Below are 20,000 nucleotides of genomic sequence, written 5' to 3' on the forward strand. Positions count from 1 at the left end.
TGTTATGGTCACCTACGATTCAGCAAATGGTAAAGTCAGATACAAATGTGAAGAAAAGAAAAATAATGTTTTCCTAATCAGGTAAGTTACCAATGATTTAAAATATTCATCTGTTTAGCTACTCGTTACTTAGATTTTACAGCTTTGAAAAATTGAGGTATTTGTGAATTAGCTGTTTTTGGTCATAGACACAGTTCTATTTAAGAAACACACGTTAACTAAACGTTTAGCCTTTTGCTCAGTAGTCTGACATCTAAACGGCTATTGGAGATTAGTGCAGATCCGACTAGCTGCGGATCTCCAATAAATGTCATTAGTACATAAACACAACTTCAAAATAATTGAACCCACCTTGATATGCAAATACATTATATTTCTATATTCTGTGAAGACGTTCTTTTTTGGTAATGCTTGACGCTTGTTTTCAAAATCAATAAACCTACGTAGTCAAATTTATGCTCTTTTGTTATAAATTTTGAGATTAAATCTACCGTCAAAGTTCTTATTTACATTTTTCTTTTAACTTTAATTCTTTGAATTGTCTAGCCAATTTACGTTTTAATCTCCCCAAATAATTTCCCATTTAAATATAAAATGTTGCCAACACCATGATACTAATCTTTGAACAGATCACAAACACCGTCTTCTCGTCAAAGTTTGATTCAGTTATGTGTATTCTTTGAGGTATGCATATCGTTCTTAACAGTTCGTAGCTTACTGAAGTTGTTGATGCTGTTCATATTGGATTACTGCTTATTAGACCCAAGTTGGCCTTGATCGATCACAACTATGATCAAAGGTAGCTCATCTATGCAGACATTTGAAAGGCATAGCATACCTTGGAAAAAATTATTTAAAGTGTTCCTTTTGAAGATAGCAAGATTCAATTTTAGGGAAATTTAGCCATCATTACTATCATGTAGTCGAGTGAATATTTAGAGACTCCCTTGTTGGTTCAAATGCATTATGTTATAGCTATAGGAAAGATACATTTGTGCAGTCAGCCAAATACAATGATAAACACTACTCTTTGAATATATATGTTTATATATGTAACTCCTATTTCATTTTAGTATTTGGAAAATAGAATTTATAATTCGCTCCCATCTGTTTGAATCGCAATTGTTTAGGCCTATAGGATGCAGTGCCGTCGGACTGCTAACTGAGTTTTTTGTTAGTTTGTATCATAACACTATAGTTGTAGTCTGATCATAGCCAAGACACTTAACACATTCGACGTCCAAACTAATCAAGTTTTAAATAGAGCTCCCTGTCTCTGAGAAATGGAAAAAGATTTTTTAGCAGTATTTTGTTAGCTTGTAAAGCTTAGCTCAAATTTTTGTATTATGAATGTAACTTGTGGAGCAGTGGATGTGCATCCCTTTTCCCATATAAACATGGGGCCTGAGAAAGGTTCACATATGTACTGTCTTATTGACGACAGGTATTTGAACTATGACTTTTAAAAAACCAGTGTCTTACACAAAGATGTAATGAAACTCTCAGCAGCAGACACAAATTCACAGCATATACAATCTGTTTATCCAATAGTGAAGCAAATGCTAACTTAATGTAGGAAGAACGATGAATTTTATGAATCGAGATTAAATTTGTATCGAATTAATAAAAAAAACATACAAAATCAAGTAAGGCAGCTCAAAACTAAAAGAAAAAAAGAAAAGAAAAGAAAATTCTTCTTGTTTATCCAATATTTTATCCATTCGGTTATATTTCTCCTCTAGAGCGAGAAGCCCTAATTTCTTAACTGAAAATATTTTTTTTTTAAATTCCGAGCGGAACTTTGCAACTGTGCTACAGTTCTCTGTAGAATAGCTTTGTTCAAAACATAAGGTAACGTATAAACATTATGACTCCCCTGAGACAAACAGATCCGCGATAACTCATGTTGAAAGATCATATCGGTTACCAACTTAAGAAACGTAACCTTTTCAAACAACTCAACTGACCACAGATAAACGGTAAGAGATAAAAACACTGGTTTGCCCGCTGGCTTCGTTACAGATTATTTAATACTTCAGCATCTTTGCAAGTTTTATTTTCATATTAAGATGTGTCTTAACTCTAACGACTTATCTTGGGCATCTGCGTTAATAATCACAAACAAAAATCGTTCTAAATTTTTCCCGACTATTCTTGTTTTTGAGTCTTTTTCCTTAGCTTTCTCTTCTGCTTGTATATATCTCTCTCTCTCTCTCTCTCTCTCTCTCAATCTCTCTCCCCTTTCTCTCTCTCTCTTTCTCTCCTCTCCTTCTCTCTCTCTCCCCTCTCTTTCTCTCCCCCTCTCTCTTTCTCTCTCTCACTCTCTCTATTTCTCTCCTCTTCTCTCTCTCTCTCTCTCTCTCTCTCTCTCTCTCTCTCTCTCTCTCTCTCTCTCTCTCTCTCTCTTATTTTCTATTTCTCTCCATATGTCTTTGTATATGTAGTTATGTGGTGTATGAAAGATTGATTTATATAAAGTTTTGTATATTTGCATAAATAAATGTATTTATAGCTTTCTGTCTTTCTTTATGTATTTGTGTATGTTTTTATGCATTTATGCATGTATTTATGTCTTTCTTTATGTATATACGTGTGTATATATATATATATATATATATATATATATGTATGTATGTATGTATATACGAATGCGTGTTTGTTTGTGTGTGTGTGTGTGTGTGTGTGTGTGTGTGTGTGTGTGTGTGTGTATAAAAGTGCAGGAATTGTTGTGCAGTTAAATATTTTGCTTAGCAACTAATTAGTTTTGGGTTCGACCTCAATTCGCGGAACGTTGAGAAAGAGTCTTCTACCGTAGCTTCAACTTCACCAAGACCTTATGAGTTAAATATAAATATGGTAGATGACAACTGTGCAGAAACCCACTTGGAAATCAGTACAAGTTCATGAGTAGTTGGCTTAATCCATTTCCTGATTTAACAGCAACATCTGGCCCTTGGGGTCATAAGTGATGAAATAACAAAATAGCTCTGTTTCTCCCGCAAGACTTGGAGGTCCTTAAAAGGAACACGAATGCTACTCTTCACCTCTGACAAAGCTATTAGCTCTGCATAGCCGTATGGTTCGAGTAATTATTTGGCATAATTGCATTTCACAGCAGTTTGCTTCCTACTAACATCCATTATGTATTAGTAGCCCTTCTATTAATATTGTTAATATATGTGTGTGTATGTGTTTATGTATGTATACACACAGATGGATGAATATATATATATATATATATATATATATATATATGTGTGTGTGTGTGTGTGTGTGTGTGTGTGTGTGTGTGTATGTGTGTGTATGTATGTATGTATGTATATATATATATATATATAAATGAGTAACAGAGGTGTATAAGTATCAATTCGTTACGGCCGTTTCGAGCGACATCATTACAAAGAAAACCGTTCTCATCAGATGACCGCATAGACTTCAAGCATAAAGGACAAGTCAAATATTTAAACATATTCATAGCATCAATAGATAGCAAATATTTACAATGATTCCGCTGCTAATTGATTTAGCAGAATCATTAAATATCTAACTTGTCCTTTATGCTTGAGGTGTATGCGGTCATCTAATGAGAACGGTCTCCTTTATAATGATGTAATGCTTTCATTGATCAATTAAAGGAGTCGCTCGAAACAGCCGTAAAGAATTGACACTTATACATCTTTCTTACTCATATTTTACTCACCTACCCTAGAATCTGCACTACGGAAGTGTTTGGAAAGTAGCTTTATATAAAGTACATGTTTGAACAAACAAGAGCGAATTTATTCACTAAGTTGGATTGTGTTATCTGCATACATTGCATGAATATCGGGTGGAAAAAATTCTATGTAGAATTTGATACTCGCCTAATCTCGTTTGAGTGTGCAAATAAGTTCGTCCTAACAAGGTGGCTCAATTTAAGTACCTAATTCAGCTGAATCTAAATTACATTTATATATATATATATATATATATATATATATATATATATATATATATATTCCAATCTTTTATTCTTTTAATTGATTCAGTTATTGGACTGTGGCCATGCTGGAACACCACACCAGTACCTATTTTAATTCTGCTTTTTACTTTATCAATCTCTTTGCCGCACTTCTAATTTACTCCCCGGCATTAACACAGGGCACCGTCCTCACATAAGTGTCATCGTTATCCACGTGCAACTTAGTTATTTCGTGCCATAACCTGAACTGATTGCATGACCAGAAGATTCAAATATATATGTGTGTGTGTGTGTGTGTGTGTGTGTGTGTGTGTGTGTGTGTGTGTGTGTGTGTGTGTGTGTGTGTGTGTGTATGAAGGTATGGCTGTGTGGTTCTAGGTTCAGTCCCACTTCGTGGCACCGTGTACAATTCTCTTCTACTATAGCTTCGTGTCAGCCAAAACCTTGTGAGTGAATTTAGCCCATCGTATATTTATATATGTATCTGTGTGTGTCTTTGTATCTGTGTTTATCCTCTCCATCTCTTGACAACTGATGTCGGTGTGCTTATGTCCCCATTAACTAGCGGTTCGGCAAAAGAGATCGGTAGAATAAGTACCAAGCGAAAGATATAAGTAGTGGAGTCGATTCATCTGAGTAAAAATTCTTCAAGACGGTGTCCCAGCATGACCGCAATCTAATGACTGAAACAAGTAAAAGATAAAAAAATAAACTATATATATATATATATCACGGTGGTGCACCAGCATTACCGCAGCCACTTGGCTGAAACACATAAATAAATATATATTTGAAGGTTTGGAGGTGATGTACAGAAATTATATAGAAAAAAATTAAGGTACTCAGAAATCAGGATGTTTGTACATTTACAGATTTTTATTAATGTCACATATTAAATAAAGTGCTTTTCACCTGGTCGTGCAGGATTTTCAAATTGTTTTCAAACAATTTGAAAATCCTGCACGACCAGGTGAAAAGCTATTTATTTAATGTGACATTAATAAAAATCTGTAAATGTACAAACATCCAGATTTCTGAGTACCTTAATTATATATATATATATATATATATATATATATATATATATATATATATATATATATATATATATATATATATATACATTCCAGCGAATACGTGTAGTAAGTGGAGTAAGAAAAGAGGTTTCCCGGAGGTGTACATGTGATGAGGTGCAAAATTTCATCTGGTCTATTATGCCTGTTGATTAACGTGTTACACCCAGAAATACCTCAGACAACATAGAAATGTCATCCAGTTGGCTGACAAGTACTCACTGACAAATGTAATACGAACAGAAGCCAACAAACGGGTTGTCTTCTCAGGCTGTCTTTCCTCCAGTTGCTATACTAATTTATTACATTGGCACAAGAATAGATGATAAACTTGTGAATAGGGAAAAGTTGACCGGTGCGTTATTCTATTCATCCCAGAGGATGAAAAGCAAGTCAATATCGGCGAGATATAAACTAGGCTTTTGCACCTCTGAATCTCGCTAGATGCGTGCCATCTGTATTGAAACACACTCAATGCGTGTGTTCCACCTCTCGGGATTCCTATTGTGCCTCACTCCATAAGCATCATATTAAATGCGCTGTTCAGTTTCCTCTAACATGTAATAAATGATAACCTCTTTTACGATGGCTTTTACATACATTTTCATGTATGCACAAGCGGAGAACGGCTTTTACTATATTTTGTCAAGGAGAAATTCTTTGGAGAGACTTATACATTAAAAAGCACAAAGCTCGCTCAGAATGTTATCGGCTGATCATCAGACATGGTGTTTCAACATAATTTGGTCTCCTCAGCGATAAACACCCTCAAAAATTTTGAATTAAACTGCAAACTATCTGTTACTGAGGAGAGCAAATTAGATCTTTCTTACATACATATGTACTATTTCTCTATTTCTCCTTTCAACCTGCCTATTTTGAAAAGCCTGAGAAAATAAACAGTCACTTGCGATGCCTTTCGATCATTGAATAAGTACTAATATATATATATATATATATATATATATATATATATATATATATATATATATATATATATGCATATGTACATATATACACATGCATATACATATATCCATACACACATACACACACATGTCTTTTACCTTTTACTTGCTTCAATCATTTGAGTGCGGCCATGCTGGGGCACTACCTTCGAGAAATTTTCGTCAAATGTATCGACCCCAGGACCTATTTGTTTCTTAAGCCTGGTTCTTATTCTATCGGCTTCTTTTGCCGAACCACTAAGGTTACTGGGACATAAACACACCAGCACTAGTTGTCAAGCGGTGGTGGGGGACAAACACAGACACAAAGACACACAGATGTATATATACATATATACGAGGTGCGTCTTTCATTTTCCGTCAACCAAATCCACTCACAAGGCTTTGGTCGGCCCGAGGCTACAGTAGAACTTTCGAAAGGCACCACGCAGTGGGATTGAATCCAGAATCATGTGGTTGGGAAGCAAGCTTCTTATCACATTGCCACACCTGCGTATATATATATATATATATATATATATATATATATATATATATATATATATATATATATATATATACATATATATATATATATGTGTGTGTGTGTGTGTGTATGTATGCATATATGTATGTATGTACGTATGTGGAGGCGTAATGGGCCAGTGGTTAGGGCAGCGGACTCGCGGTCATAGTTTCGATTCCCAGACCGGGCGTTGTGAGTGTTTATTGAGCGAAAACACCTAAAGCTCCACGAGGCTCCGGCAGGTGATGATGACGAACCCTGCTGTACTCTTCCACCACAACTTTCTCTCACTCTTACTTCCTGTTCCTGTTGTGCCTGTAATTCAAAGGGTCAGCCTTGTCACACTGTGTCACGCTGAATATGCCCCAGAACTACGTTAAGTAGGCTGTTCCGTTGATCGGATCAACTGGAACCCTCGACGTCGTAAGCGACGGAGTGCCAACAACAACAACAACAACATGTATGTATGTATGTATGTATGTGTGTATGTGTTATGTATTGTTTTGGTGCATACATTCACGAATAATATAATTATAATTAGAGGTGCGTTAATATATTTTCATTAAATTTTTCGTCACACATTCTTTGACCTTTCTGAAACAACTATTTATTGCAACCGGTCTACGTCTTCTCTTTTGCTTCCTTGTTGGTTAATGCTGCCAAGAATCATTGCGTGTTGTTATCGTCGTCATCGTCGTTGTTGTTCTTGCTGCATGAGTGTGTATGCAAGAAAGCTTGTGTCTCGTTTTTCTTTTGGGAACATATAAAAATAAAATAGATATTATAAATTGTTTTTATAAATCTTATAAATCTGATTTCTAGTTTGTTAAGTTCTTGTCAACAACGAATCTTGTATTTCATACAGGTAGAAATTTCACATCATATCATGTAGTTTTAATTCATTATTTATGATACCGTGTATTAAATCGACAAATGTGTAGAGTTTTTAGTACATAGCAGAACATTCAATAATAATACAAATGCCAACATAATCCGAATTTCAATAAATTTGCATTAAATTTTTCGTCACACATTCTGTCACCTCTTCTGATCAGAAATCTTTTGTATTCTATAACACACTTACAGCTTCAACGCACGATAGCATCGTAAGAATAAAATAAAACTACGTGGAACGTAAAAAAAGAAAACGACTATTTTTAAAACTTTAACATTCAATATAAATTATCTTAACCACGAAATCCATCACAAATCCGATTATTCGGTTTAACGCTTCTCACGTGAAATGAACAATCTTTGCATTAACGTAGCTATTGAGGGTGATTTTAAATTGCATCCGGTAGTAGGGGGGGGGGCTCTGGTTTGGGAGTTCCAGGATTCTGAGAAATGTGGAACCACCTCTTAACCATTATTGTTCCTGTGATTCGAAGATGTAGCATTTGGTCGGGCTTCAGCTACGGGTAAATTAGCAAGTCAGTCGGGTAGATGAAGTTCGTTAGCCTGGGTAACCTATTTAGAGGAAGGAAATCTCTGATTCCAAACCTCCGCTACCTTACTGTCATACCCAGTCTTAGAGATGGTTTCGAGAGTAAAACCTGAGGAAAAATCGGGAGACGGAGCCCCTGAGGCAGTTCGACGCTATCTAAAACCTCATCCCGGCAACTCCTACGATGACGCTGGTGCCACATTGTAACGGCCGGGCTGCTCCTTTAGATCCATCAATGACATGGAGAGAGGGGATACGTTGCGTGGACAACAACCTGTCCTCCATTCAATAATAGCGCAAGGATTGGATCTTATCGAACACCCTATACTGGAGAAATATTAGCCACAGCCATCGCTGTTCCAGGAGGGCAGGCAACTAGGACCTTCAACGACAGATGAATGACATGAGTTTTAGCGTAAAATTTACCAGCAGGACTTGAACTTAACTATTTCAGTTCAGACATAATCACTACCATTCATGAGACCATTATATTATTTCCTATTGATAATTTCCAGTTTCCTATCGAACTGGCCACAACCAATATATCAATGAATCCATGAAGTATTAAGACAATATCAGTATAAGCTTATATATTTGTATTTTACTACATGTATGTGTTTATATATATGCCTGTTTGTGTATGTATGTGCGTTTATGTGTCTGTGTGCGTGTGCATGCGTATGCGTGTGTGCGCACGTGTGTATGTATGTCATTAGTGAGTTTCATTTCAAGATTTCTTACGAATAGAGAAAGAGCTGGTTTCTCACCTAGATCCAAGGTTCCTTAATTTCAACAACATCAACAGGGTATATTTTTATGTATGTATAAGTGCAGATTTGTATATTTTGTTTTATGTATGTATCCTCATGCACGTAGTTGTATGACTATACATGCTCATATATACTTAAATGATAAACTGCTGGAAAGTTTTATAGATTTTTACAGTTCCAGTGATGGCTTGGATCAGTTGTCTTCGAATCAGCTTTCTCCTTTCTGGTTTGAGAAGCCTAATTTTTCAAGATTGGTATTTAGGCAGTGTGTTATATATCCCAGTGCCCCAATAATTACAGGTATAAACCTCAATCTGGATAGAGTAGCTGCATGTATGTATGTATGTATGTATGTATGTATGTATGTATGCATGTATGTATGTATGCATGTATGTATGTGTGTATGTATGTATGTATGTATGTATGTATGTATGTATGTATGTATGTATGTATCTGCTGTGTAAACAGGCATCGTGAATTAATTTTCGTTTCTGTTTTTCTTGTATTTCTCTTATACCTTTTCCTTCTCTTTGAGAAAGGACACAACCAGAAGCGTTAGATCCTCTTATTTGATGTATTTATTTTCATTGGACTCACTCTTGCTATGTTGTTGTTTAGTTTAATATTTCTTCGCACTTTTTCTGCCACGTGTTTTGCTTCTCTGGTTTCATATCTCATTTGTTAGTTTGCCTCCTCATTGTCTCATAATCTTAACTCGTTTGTGCGTTTTTATCCATTAATAGATAGATAGATAGATAGATAGATAGATAGATAGATATACGCATATATATAATATAGCGGTATTTCGTCTGCCGTTACGTTCTGAGTTCAAATTCCGCCGAGGTCGACTTTGCCTTTCATCCTTTCGGGGTCGATAAATTAAGTACCAGTTACGCACTGGGGTCGATGTAATCGACTTAATCCATTTGTCTGTCTTTGTTTGTCCCCTCTATGTTTAGCCTCTTGTGGGCAATAAAGAAATAAGATAGATATATGCATATATATATATTTGCATATATATATATATATATATATATATATATATATATATATATATATATTAATATGATTGTATCGTTTGTTCGCCCGGTTATTTGAAACGTGTGTACTATACTATTATTTTCACATATTCAACTTTCATTAAACTAAAATGCACCAGTCTAACGTTGCACTTCTACCGTCCGTCTTATCCCTTTTACTCATTTCCCTCTGAATCTAATGCCGCATCAATATTAACTGTTTTAGATGCATTTCTCGGATATAACGTTATCGATCTCAACATTAGATCTCAGAGTTTATCCTTTGCGTTCGATATTCGTGTATGTATGTATGTATGTATGTATGTTTGTATCTGCGTGTATTGATGTGTGTATATATATATATATATATATATACATGCATACATACATGTATGTACACAAAATATACATATATACGTATATATTATACCATGACAAAGATATAGAGAATATCGCTTTATTGTATGTCTTTTTGTCTTCAATAATATATTTGCCAATAAACATTCTCTCTCTCTCTCTCTCTCTCTCTCTCTCTCTCTCTCTCTCTCTCTTCTCTTCTCTTTCCCCCTTCCCTCTACCTCTCATTCTCTGATGCTTTCTTATCAAAATTTTTATTTTCAGTCTTTATTATATTTTATTTTTGTGTTTTTCTAACCTACAGAAAGAAAGTGTATCGCCCTAACAAAGACGGAGTGTTGTGTTTGGGTTTTTCCTACTCTCGAAACAACAACAACAAACCCGAAAATACACTGGTTCGATATAATAGTGAGTATATATACGTGTGTGTGTGTGTATGTGTGTGTGTAAGTGTGTGAGTGTGTGTACGTGTGTGTGTGCGTGTGTGTGTGTTTGTATTTTATATGATTTCTTGCAATTCACAGAAGAAAGGCTACGTATATGACCCAGCAATAAATCATTAATTATTCAATTGATTACATTTTCTGTATGTGTGTGTGTGTGTGTCTTATTTTATATGCTTTATTTGCACAGCAGTTTGGACAGTAATATCTTCAGGCATTATCTTATGTATGCTGGTGGAGAAAATGTGGAAAAGTAGAAGGTGAAAAAACAAAAGAGTAGAAGCTGATAATATTGGTTTCAAATTCTGGCCCAAGGCCTGGAAGACAGAGTCGACCTCAGCGAAATTTGAACTCAGAACGTAAAGAAGGACGAAATGTCGCTAAGCATTTTGCCCGGCATGCTAACGATTCTGCCAGCTCGCCAACTTAGAAGCAGAGACTACTGATAAGAAAGACGTGTAGGAATGACATAAAAAGAAGGAAGAGTCAGAAAAATGGTAACGCGACCGGTGTACATCGAGTCGTATGACCCGATAAAAATTGCTCTATGTGGTTGTTTAACCTACAAAAAAATAGTAGTCAAATTTATTACAAGCCCTACATTTGTTGTCTTTAAAAAGGGATAGGAGAGAGTGGATGATGTATTGCCTGAAAAGATGATGGGATGGTTTTGATTGAATGCTCTGATCATAGGTTTACTTAAACAGAGCTTACGCTGAGGTATCCTGAACAACAATAAACCATATGGTCTTTCGTTTCTGTTTAAGATAGTAAGCTGTGACTCCCCGTCGAAATGGCGTCCATTTGCATAGTTTTTCATTATTGTTAATGCTAAGTTATGCGAACATGCAAGCTCTGAAGAGTGGAGACAATCTACTTGTGTAGCGAGTTGGTAAGTCGATAGTGCATCACCTCTCTTTTAATAACCCCAGGAAAACTTAAACATGTCAATATTTATATATTCTTAAAGCGGCGAGCTAGCATAGTTGTTAGCACGCCGGTTAGAATGCTTAGAGGCATTTCGCCCGTCTTCGTGTTCTGAGCTCAAATTCCGCCGAGGCCGACTTCGCCTTTCATCCTTTAGGGAGTCGATAAAATAAGTATCAGTTGAGCACTGGGGCCATGCAATCGACTTACCCCTCCCCCTATAATTGCTAACCTTCTAACAAAATTTGAAACCAATATTTATATACTATTAACTCTCAAATAAATGGTTCTCGAACTAGGAGATGGGTGTTTCTATGAAGAGGAATGTGTTGGTTTTGTAGTAAAGATGCACTTAGCTGGGGATAGATTGATATATAAATCAATTGGCTTCACGTGGGAAAAAAAAACAATAAGAAAACAGAGCAAGTTCAAAGTTATCTCTAGTTATCTATGTAATATTATTTGTTTATTTCACTGTTTCTCAGTAAATTGAGATTACGTGTGAGGAGTATCAAATGATCTCTGTAAGTCAAAAGGACTAATCATCCATTGATGAGTCCCACTGATTACGTTAAATGAAGCAAAAATAATTCAGACATTTGATGTCTGATTTTATTTTATCTTTGTGGGAAATAAATAGTTGTTCAGCATTATATGCGAGCACTTATTTATGTGTGTAATAGAATTTGGAGCGGCGGTCCATTTAATCTTCATATGGTTGTATGTTGAAAACGTATTTTTAAAAAAATAACATTCTTTGATAACATAAGCGATAAAATTGTTGAGTTTTGAACAGAACAAATATTGATTTTTACTGAAAATATCTCATGAAGTTTACTGTGCCAGGGCAAATAATTATTTTAATACAACAAAATGGCCGGCGGTTGTTCTAGTAAAATACGATTACATCCAAAAAGAAATACTTGTAAAAGTTTATCTCATATAGCAGTCGGGCAATTTTGCATCAGCAGATATATTTACTTCATTAAATTCTATTTCTTTAGTAAAGCATATTCTGATTTGCTATAAATATCTCCTGAGTTCACAAATGCATTTTTCTCGCTGTTAGGATTAATCACTTATTTTGCCATCTGCCAGTTTAACTGGGTTTTCTTTAGATTTCGCAATAAAGTCGACAATAAAAAGAGCTAGTATTTCATTCAAAACATCAACAGGTTCATATTGTCACTAGCACTACGTTCTGTCCCTGAAAATAAAAACTCTTAGCTCTTACATATATTCTAAGTTGGACATAGGCATTATGAAAAAGTACAAATCATCATTGTAAGAACTGCATGAATAATAAGTGTTCCTTAATTTTCAATACGAGGTGAGCTTGAAATAAGTGACTGACACCAATGTACGAGGGAGTGTCAAAAATTATACGCACTCTTGTTTTTTCAATGTATTTACACAAAAGCAGGAGATAAACAAGTACATCATTTTCCTAAATATTCTTCTTCTTTTTCGATGCACTTAGTCCAGCGGTCCACAAGAAGGTTTTCGGTTAGTCGTGCAACCATTTACACACTCCTTCCTTCACATTTTCATCCGTAGGAAATCGACAGCCTCGTAAACTATCTGTAAGCGGTCCAACGATATGATAGTCGGAAGGGGCGAGATCTGGGCTGTAGGCAGGGTGTTCCAGCACCTCAAAACCCAATTGCTTATTGGTTTCAACGTCTGGGCGGCCGTGTGTGGATGTGCATTGTCATGCAACAACAAAACTTTCTTCGACAATAGGCTTCGGCGTTTGGTGCGAATTGCTGGCTTTGATTTGTTGGACAACAAAGCACTGTATCTTGCACTGTTGATCGTACACCCCCTTTTCCAGAGAAATCGGATTACTGCTCTTTGTTCTTCTTTGGTACACGTTGCTAGTGGAGCGGCCATGCTTGCACAGCAAAGCCAAAAAGCCAAAAAGAAAAATAGTGCGATCAGGCTCAAACTTCGATCACGTGACCCAATAGTACCAACTATAAACGCGCGTGAGCAGAAAGCAGTGTGACAATAATAAAGATTTGTTATGGTGAAGGTGTGTATAATTTTTGAATTCCTCTTGTATTATAATAGGAAAGCAATTATTATGTGGGTGGTGCTTTGACAGAAACATTGGAGCGTCAGGCAAAATGCTTAGCGGCATTTCGTCCGCTTTTATGTTCTGAATTCAAATTCTGTCGAGGTCGACTTTGCATTTCATCCTTTCGAGGTCGATAAAATAAGTACCAGCTGATTGTTGGGGTCGATCTAATCGACCTATCCCTCCTCCGAAATTGTTAGCCGTGTACAAAACTTAAAGCAATATTTCTTCCCACCTTTTAAGTTCTGAGTTCACAGCTCTCCAAAGTCAATTTTGGCTTACACCCTCCCTAAATCGATCCAATCAAATACCAGTGATATTCTGAGGTTGATGTAATTTTCCTCCAAAATGTTTGGCCTTATTCCTGTTAGAAACGATTATTGTTATCAGGAAACGTTTGGAAAAAAAATCGACTCTTCCTTCAGGAAGGTATTGTGAATAAAAAAGGGGATCTATCCATTTCTTGCTCTAAATATAGGTTTGATAAATTAACGGCCCATGAGTAACCCAAATAGATAGGCAACTGGAGTCCATATTTAGGGCAAGAAATGGATAATCTCCCACTGTAAGGTTTTAATCTTAATCTTCAATGCTGATTTCCTCTTATTTAAAATTCTTCATCTTTTTGTACACATTACTTTGTGAATGGTGTCAATCTATAGTAGGTTACAGGGAGTTAACTACCTGTAACTTACTGTGGATTATACACAACCTGCACCTCTCCTTCGTATACAACTCAATGACGTGTTGCTTCTATTCGAAAACCAATTATATTTTTCTACGAGAAAGGACAGGAAAAAGAATTACTGCAGAGCAAGAATTATTCAACCATGAGCAGTTTGAACGACCTAAGTCAGTTAATAAAAAGTTATGCTTCACAACTCATGTGATTAAAGAATTTTGCTAAATACAGTACCGGGCCAAATATCCGGCAAGCTAGGTGACCGGAAGTGTCCTGGATTTCTGGATTTTTCGCTTTTCTGGAGTCAACCTGAATATATACTTAAAATATAAAATAAAGTATGGAAAGTAAGGAACTAAATTGAATTGAACAGATTCAAATTAATACATTTCTAAAGTAGGTTCTGTTTGATATTTATTAATCCACTTAAAATTCTTAGAATATAACATACCGTACCATGTATTCCGTATAATGTTTATAGGATGAAAATTAAATTTAAAAAAATGGTGAAGAATATGAATATATTTAATTGACACAAGTACAAATTAATACAACTGTAAAGTAGAATATGTTTAATCCTTATCAATCTACATAAAAAAAAAGTAAAGCACAAAACTAGTTTTAACACACCACATGCAAATTAATCAATTTCAAAAAGAGGGTCTGTTTGCTATGTTTACAGAGTATAGTATATTGGAAGATACTGTGCAGTACTCCCGAATTTCTGGAAGCCAGATATGAGTTTCGTCCGGTAGTGCATCTTGAATGAAGATTTATCTTCTAAAATATACAACAATGTTTTCTTTGTCTTTATTTTGCAGGTATGAGACAAAGTTTCCATATCCTCAGTCCTGAACTGATTCCACGTGATCAACCTGTTAGCATTGACACCCAATGTGATTTATTGAAGACTGGTGGAACGAAGCCAACTGCTGCTCTCCAACGATCAGGTATATATCCTATAAACATACATACAAATTCACATACACTTACACACGCATGTATTTATATAGATATATACAATTTCTACTTTTTTGATGTGATATATTGTATCAGTATATACACTTGTTTGCATAATAACATTATTACATAGTTTCAGTAACATTGGCGTAATAACAGCTCATGAAATTTGAAACAGTTGTAAAGATATATAAAGTACTATATTCGTTGTCAAATATGCTTATTTTTGCGTGTATATATTGGGTCATCCTATATATAATGCGGGTTTTCAAAATTCTTTTATTTTTCAAAATTCAAATAAACAAAGTTCTTTTTTAATCTAAAATATACTCTACTTCATTTACTACAATGCTCTTCCATTTATCTGGTACACTTGCAAGGCCCCACTTCCAAAATTCAACTGTCCGTGACGAAAAATAATCTTCCAGCACTGTTCTGGCCTCGTCTACAGAATTCATACTTTTTCGTCGAAATGATTTTGAAGTCTGCGGAAAAAATGATAATCAGATGGAGTAATGTCCGCCGAATATCGTTTGCCATTCAAACTGCTCTACCTTTACAATGTCATCCTCGCTCTATGTGGCCGAGCATTATCCTGATGGAAGAACATCTCTCGTTTTGAAACCAAAGATGGTCGTTTTGCTTCTAGCGCTGACTTGAATGACTGGTTGAATGACCAGATCCAAACTTCTCTGCTCGTTCCTCAACAGTTACGCTGGGATATTTTTCCACCAAGATTTGCAGGGCGTCCTCGTCGTGCGCTACCGATTTATCAGGACGAGGCTCGTCTTCTAGGCTGTTGTTTTCGGCTCGGAATTTTTGGAACCACCGCTGACACTGACTTACACTTATTGTCCGATCCTATATACTGCGTACATACATACATGGTGGTTGGTGGTTGTCTACTCCTTACACAGAGTTTGACCACCTCCTGTACCTACAGCTTAGTCCTTTCATGGCGTCTAATGTAGCGTTTTAAACCAGACAGTGTTTTGAAAAAAACACCCACACAGATTGCACCTCTGATTTACACTACCAATACCTGCAAGTAAGTTCTGCTCATTGTGGATCCTAACATGTCTTTTAAGACCCCCATTGGATTTGCAAACCCTCTGGCACACACCACATTCAAACGTGTGCACAGACATATAATCAGAATAGTTGGTTGAAGTTTGTTTTCCATGGGTTCGCAGGTGAGATTTGAGGCCAGCCAAAGACAGACATGGTCTGTCACAGACTGTGCACACAAAAAGGTCCTTATCATTCACCTTCTCGATCTTTACATTTTTCCTTAAATATCTCTTGAGCCTTGCTTGCGTCATCCTGGTCTCTTCAAACGCTTTCACACCACTCCGCACCCTTGTTCGCCATCCAACTCGATCTGAAGCGAGGGCTTCTATATCTTTTGGAGCTATTCCAATTGACTTCATAGCAGTCCTTATGCTATCCTTAAGCATACATACATACATACATACATACACACATATATATATATATATATATATATATATATATATATATATATATATATATATATATACGAGGTGTAGTCAAAAAGTATCCGACCTTGGTTTTTTGCACAAAATAATAATGCGTGGACAAAATTCGCATGAGTACTAGGTGGCTGCGTCCTTCCTGAGCATGTGCAAACTTTTTCGTGTCTGTAGGTTGCGCTATTCGCCCGCAGTGATGCGTTGAGTACAGACGTGAAGAGCGTGCTGTGTGATTTTTCTTTTTGAGTTAAGATGACACAGCGCATTGAGCAAAGATACTGTTTCAAATTCTGTCAAAAACTTGGTGATACACAAGCCCAGATTATCGAGTAAATTCAGAAGGCCTTTGGAGATGATGCTATGGGAAAAACACAAATAAAGGAGTAAAACAACAGGTTCAAAGATGGCCGCACCTCAGTGGACAGTGAGCCATGAACATGCACCACAAGGTCAGATAATCAACAAATAATACTACTTGGGGCTTCTTCGTCGCCTTCGGGAAGCTGTGCAGCGAAAACGACCCGACCTGTGTACAGTAAACAACTGGCAACTTTACCATGACAACGCACCCACTCATTCCGCCCACGTCGTCCAAGCATTCCTCGTCAAGCAAAGCATACAACTTGTTTGTCAGGTTTCCTACACCCCAGACTTGGCTCCGTATGACTCTTGGCTATTCCCAAAGTTAAAAAAAACACTCAATGGGAGAAGATTTGAGTCAACACAGCAAAATTCGACAGCATAGCTCCACAACATCCCAAACAGTGATTTCCAGAAATGTTTCCAGCAGTGGCAGGAACGCTGGAAGAAGTGTGTAGACATCCAGGGCAAATACTCTGAAGGAGACTAAATCAAAATGGTGAGTTTTTTAATACTACTTGTTCTTTGACCACAGATCGGATACTTTTTGACTACACTTTGTATGTATGTATATATATATATATATATATATATAAGGATAAGATCGTTATTTAAAATACCGATCAGGTGGCTAGCATGGGAATAAAAACCTCATAGGTAATAATTATTATTAAAATTATAATTAAGGGTATCTAAGAGATACCACCATGCTAGATATAGCAGCCAAAACTTGACTCTAAAACCGCATTAAATGTTCATACAGCACCAGGGTGCTGTATATATATATATATATATATATATATATATACATATATAGATATATATATATATATATATATATATATATATATATATATATAAACAAAAGTAAATGAGTATATGCATATATACGTACAGGTATGTGCAGAGGTGAGGATCGAAATCCTTCAAAGGGTTGTCAAACATCCAAGTCCGCAGGTACAGTCTAAGTAAAGAATATATATAAAAAATGTATATTCAGTATTTTCAAAAACAATAAATGAAGTATAATGAAAGGAAAAATTGTAGATGTAGACGAACTTTAATTCATAATCTAAGTTGGTACAGAGCAGCCAATATACTTTCTACAAATTGTTTCGGAAAAGCTTTTTATGAAATAAAAATTACATACTGATATAAATAATTACGACCAACAAAAATATAAAAAGACCTTTCATAGCCCAGACGGGAACGAACAAATAATGATAGAATGAAAGATAACTAGAACGCCAGATATTCAAAACCAGAAAATATATATCTAAAAAACCATTCCAGCATTTTATTAACATTACAATTCACGATGTGTAAATATCAAGAAAAGACAGATAAATTTAATGAAACAAAAATTAACTACAAAAATAATAGAGTTATCTAATCAAAAATTAATAACTACAAACCGATATATTATGCACTAAAAAGTAATAAATGTCCTAATTCAAAGTTAATAATATGGTAATATCAAACAAAAATAAAAAGAAAAAGCAATTCTTTGGTTTACAAAATAGCCTTCTACAAATAAAACAGTAGAACGGAGAAAGAGAAAGAGTAGTATCAGTGAAGGAAGAGGAGAGAAAATAATAATACAATGAAGGAGAGGTAAAGAGAGGAATAGCCATGACCGAAAGTGTGAGAGAAAGTAATAACCGTTTGAGAAAGAAGAACGCGGAGGGAGTGTATCTTCTGTTCTCAACATATGAATGAGAAAGGAAGGGGCGAATAAAGTAAAAAGAAAAGCCATTTAGAGAATGTATATGGGTTCTGTACCAACCTGGATTATGAATTAAAGTTTGTCTACACCTACAATTTTTCCTTTCCTTATACTTCATTTATATATATACACAGTTTCATATCTTGACACAAGGACAATAGTTTTAAGGAAGATATTTAGCTGATTATATTGACTCCAGTATTTTGATTGATGCTTTTTGTCGACCTCGAAAGTATGAAAGGCAAAATCGACTTCAGCAGGATTTGAACTGAGAACGTAAAGAGCCGGAAATATTCCCCTAAGCATTTTGAAAGACGCGCAAACGATTCTGTCAGCTCACCACTTTATTTACGTGTGTGTGTGTGTGTGTGTGTGTGTGTGCATGTGTGTGCAAGAGAGAGAGAGAGAGAGAGAGAGAGAGAGAGCGAGAGAAGGAGAGAGTGAGAGAGAGAGTGTGTATGCATGTGTCTCTTTCTTTCTCCGCTGCACAGTTCTTTCTTCCTCTTCTTTTTATATCGTTCACAATATGACTGTTTCTCATGTCCTAGATCATAGGTTCTCAACAGTGGTCAGCGGACGCCACGGGGCGGTACATTGAACACTTTTTTCCGTTCTGAGTAAAGAGAAATTTCATATGTAAAAGGAAACGAGAAGAAATTTTTAAAAAGCGATGTCATAACTTTTTCTTTCTTTTTCTTTATCCTTTTTCTTTTTTCTTTAATGTTCAAACCTTTATTTTAACTTTTATTTAAATGAATCTAAACACTAAAAGTTAACTCCCTTAAACTACAATCGCTGCGTAATTCAGTTGACATTTTGAAGCAACCAATTTTATTAATATTTGTCGGAATTTTCGTTGTTTACGTCTCAGTCAAAATGTTATAAATAAAAAGTAGTTCTCAGACTGGATAGTGGAAATGCGGCTAGAAACTGCTTGTCTTGTAATTTAGTGAATATGGGTGTTGACGTATTGTCGACTAGGCCTACCATTGTCAACAGCTGCGTATTAGATCCGGAAGAGTAGGCAAAATTTCGTATCTTATTCAGTACTCGGTTTCGGTAAGAAGGAAATCCGCTCACAATCTGTGGAGATAAGTTGAGCAACAAGATGATGCAGTCAAGCAAACTACAGGGTGTCCACAAAGTCTAGGTATATGAGGATTAACATATACTTTAAGAAATTATTATTTCTTATATTTAATTGTTTATGTTATGATTCTATTTACTCCATG

The 20,000-nt window shown here is 35.7% G+C and overlaps 1 protein-coding gene across 16 annotated transcripts in view; it reads left to right on the forward strand.

Annotated features, from left to right (window-relative positions):
- The window catches only part of LOC106875689 (uncharacterized), a 339,933-nt gene that overhangs the window by 289,918 nt on the left and 30,015 nt on the right, over positions 1 to 20,000 (forward strand). For all 16 annotated transcript variants that reach the window (XM_089355340.1, XM_089355343.1, XM_089355338.1 and 13 more), the window contains 3 exons: positions 1 to 81; positions 10,402 to 10,505; positions 15,051 to 15,179. The exon at positions 1 to 81 is cut by the window's left edge and continues 91 nt beyond it. In XM_089355340.1, the coding sequence (XP_089211466.1) occupies positions 1 to 81; positions 10,402 to 10,505; positions 15,051 to 15,179 (314 nt within the window). The remainder of the gene's footprint in view (positions 82 to 10,401; positions 10,506 to 15,050; positions 15,180 to 20,000) is intronic.

The sequence above is a fragment of the Octopus bimaculoides genome, chromosome 7 (assembly GCF_046866305.1).
Source record: "Octopus bimaculoides isolate indiv1 chromosome 7, ASM4686630v1, whole genome shotgun sequence".
Taxonomy (NCBI): Eukaryota; Metazoa; Mollusca; class Cephalopoda; order Octopoda; family Octopodidae; genus Octopus; species Octopus bimaculoides.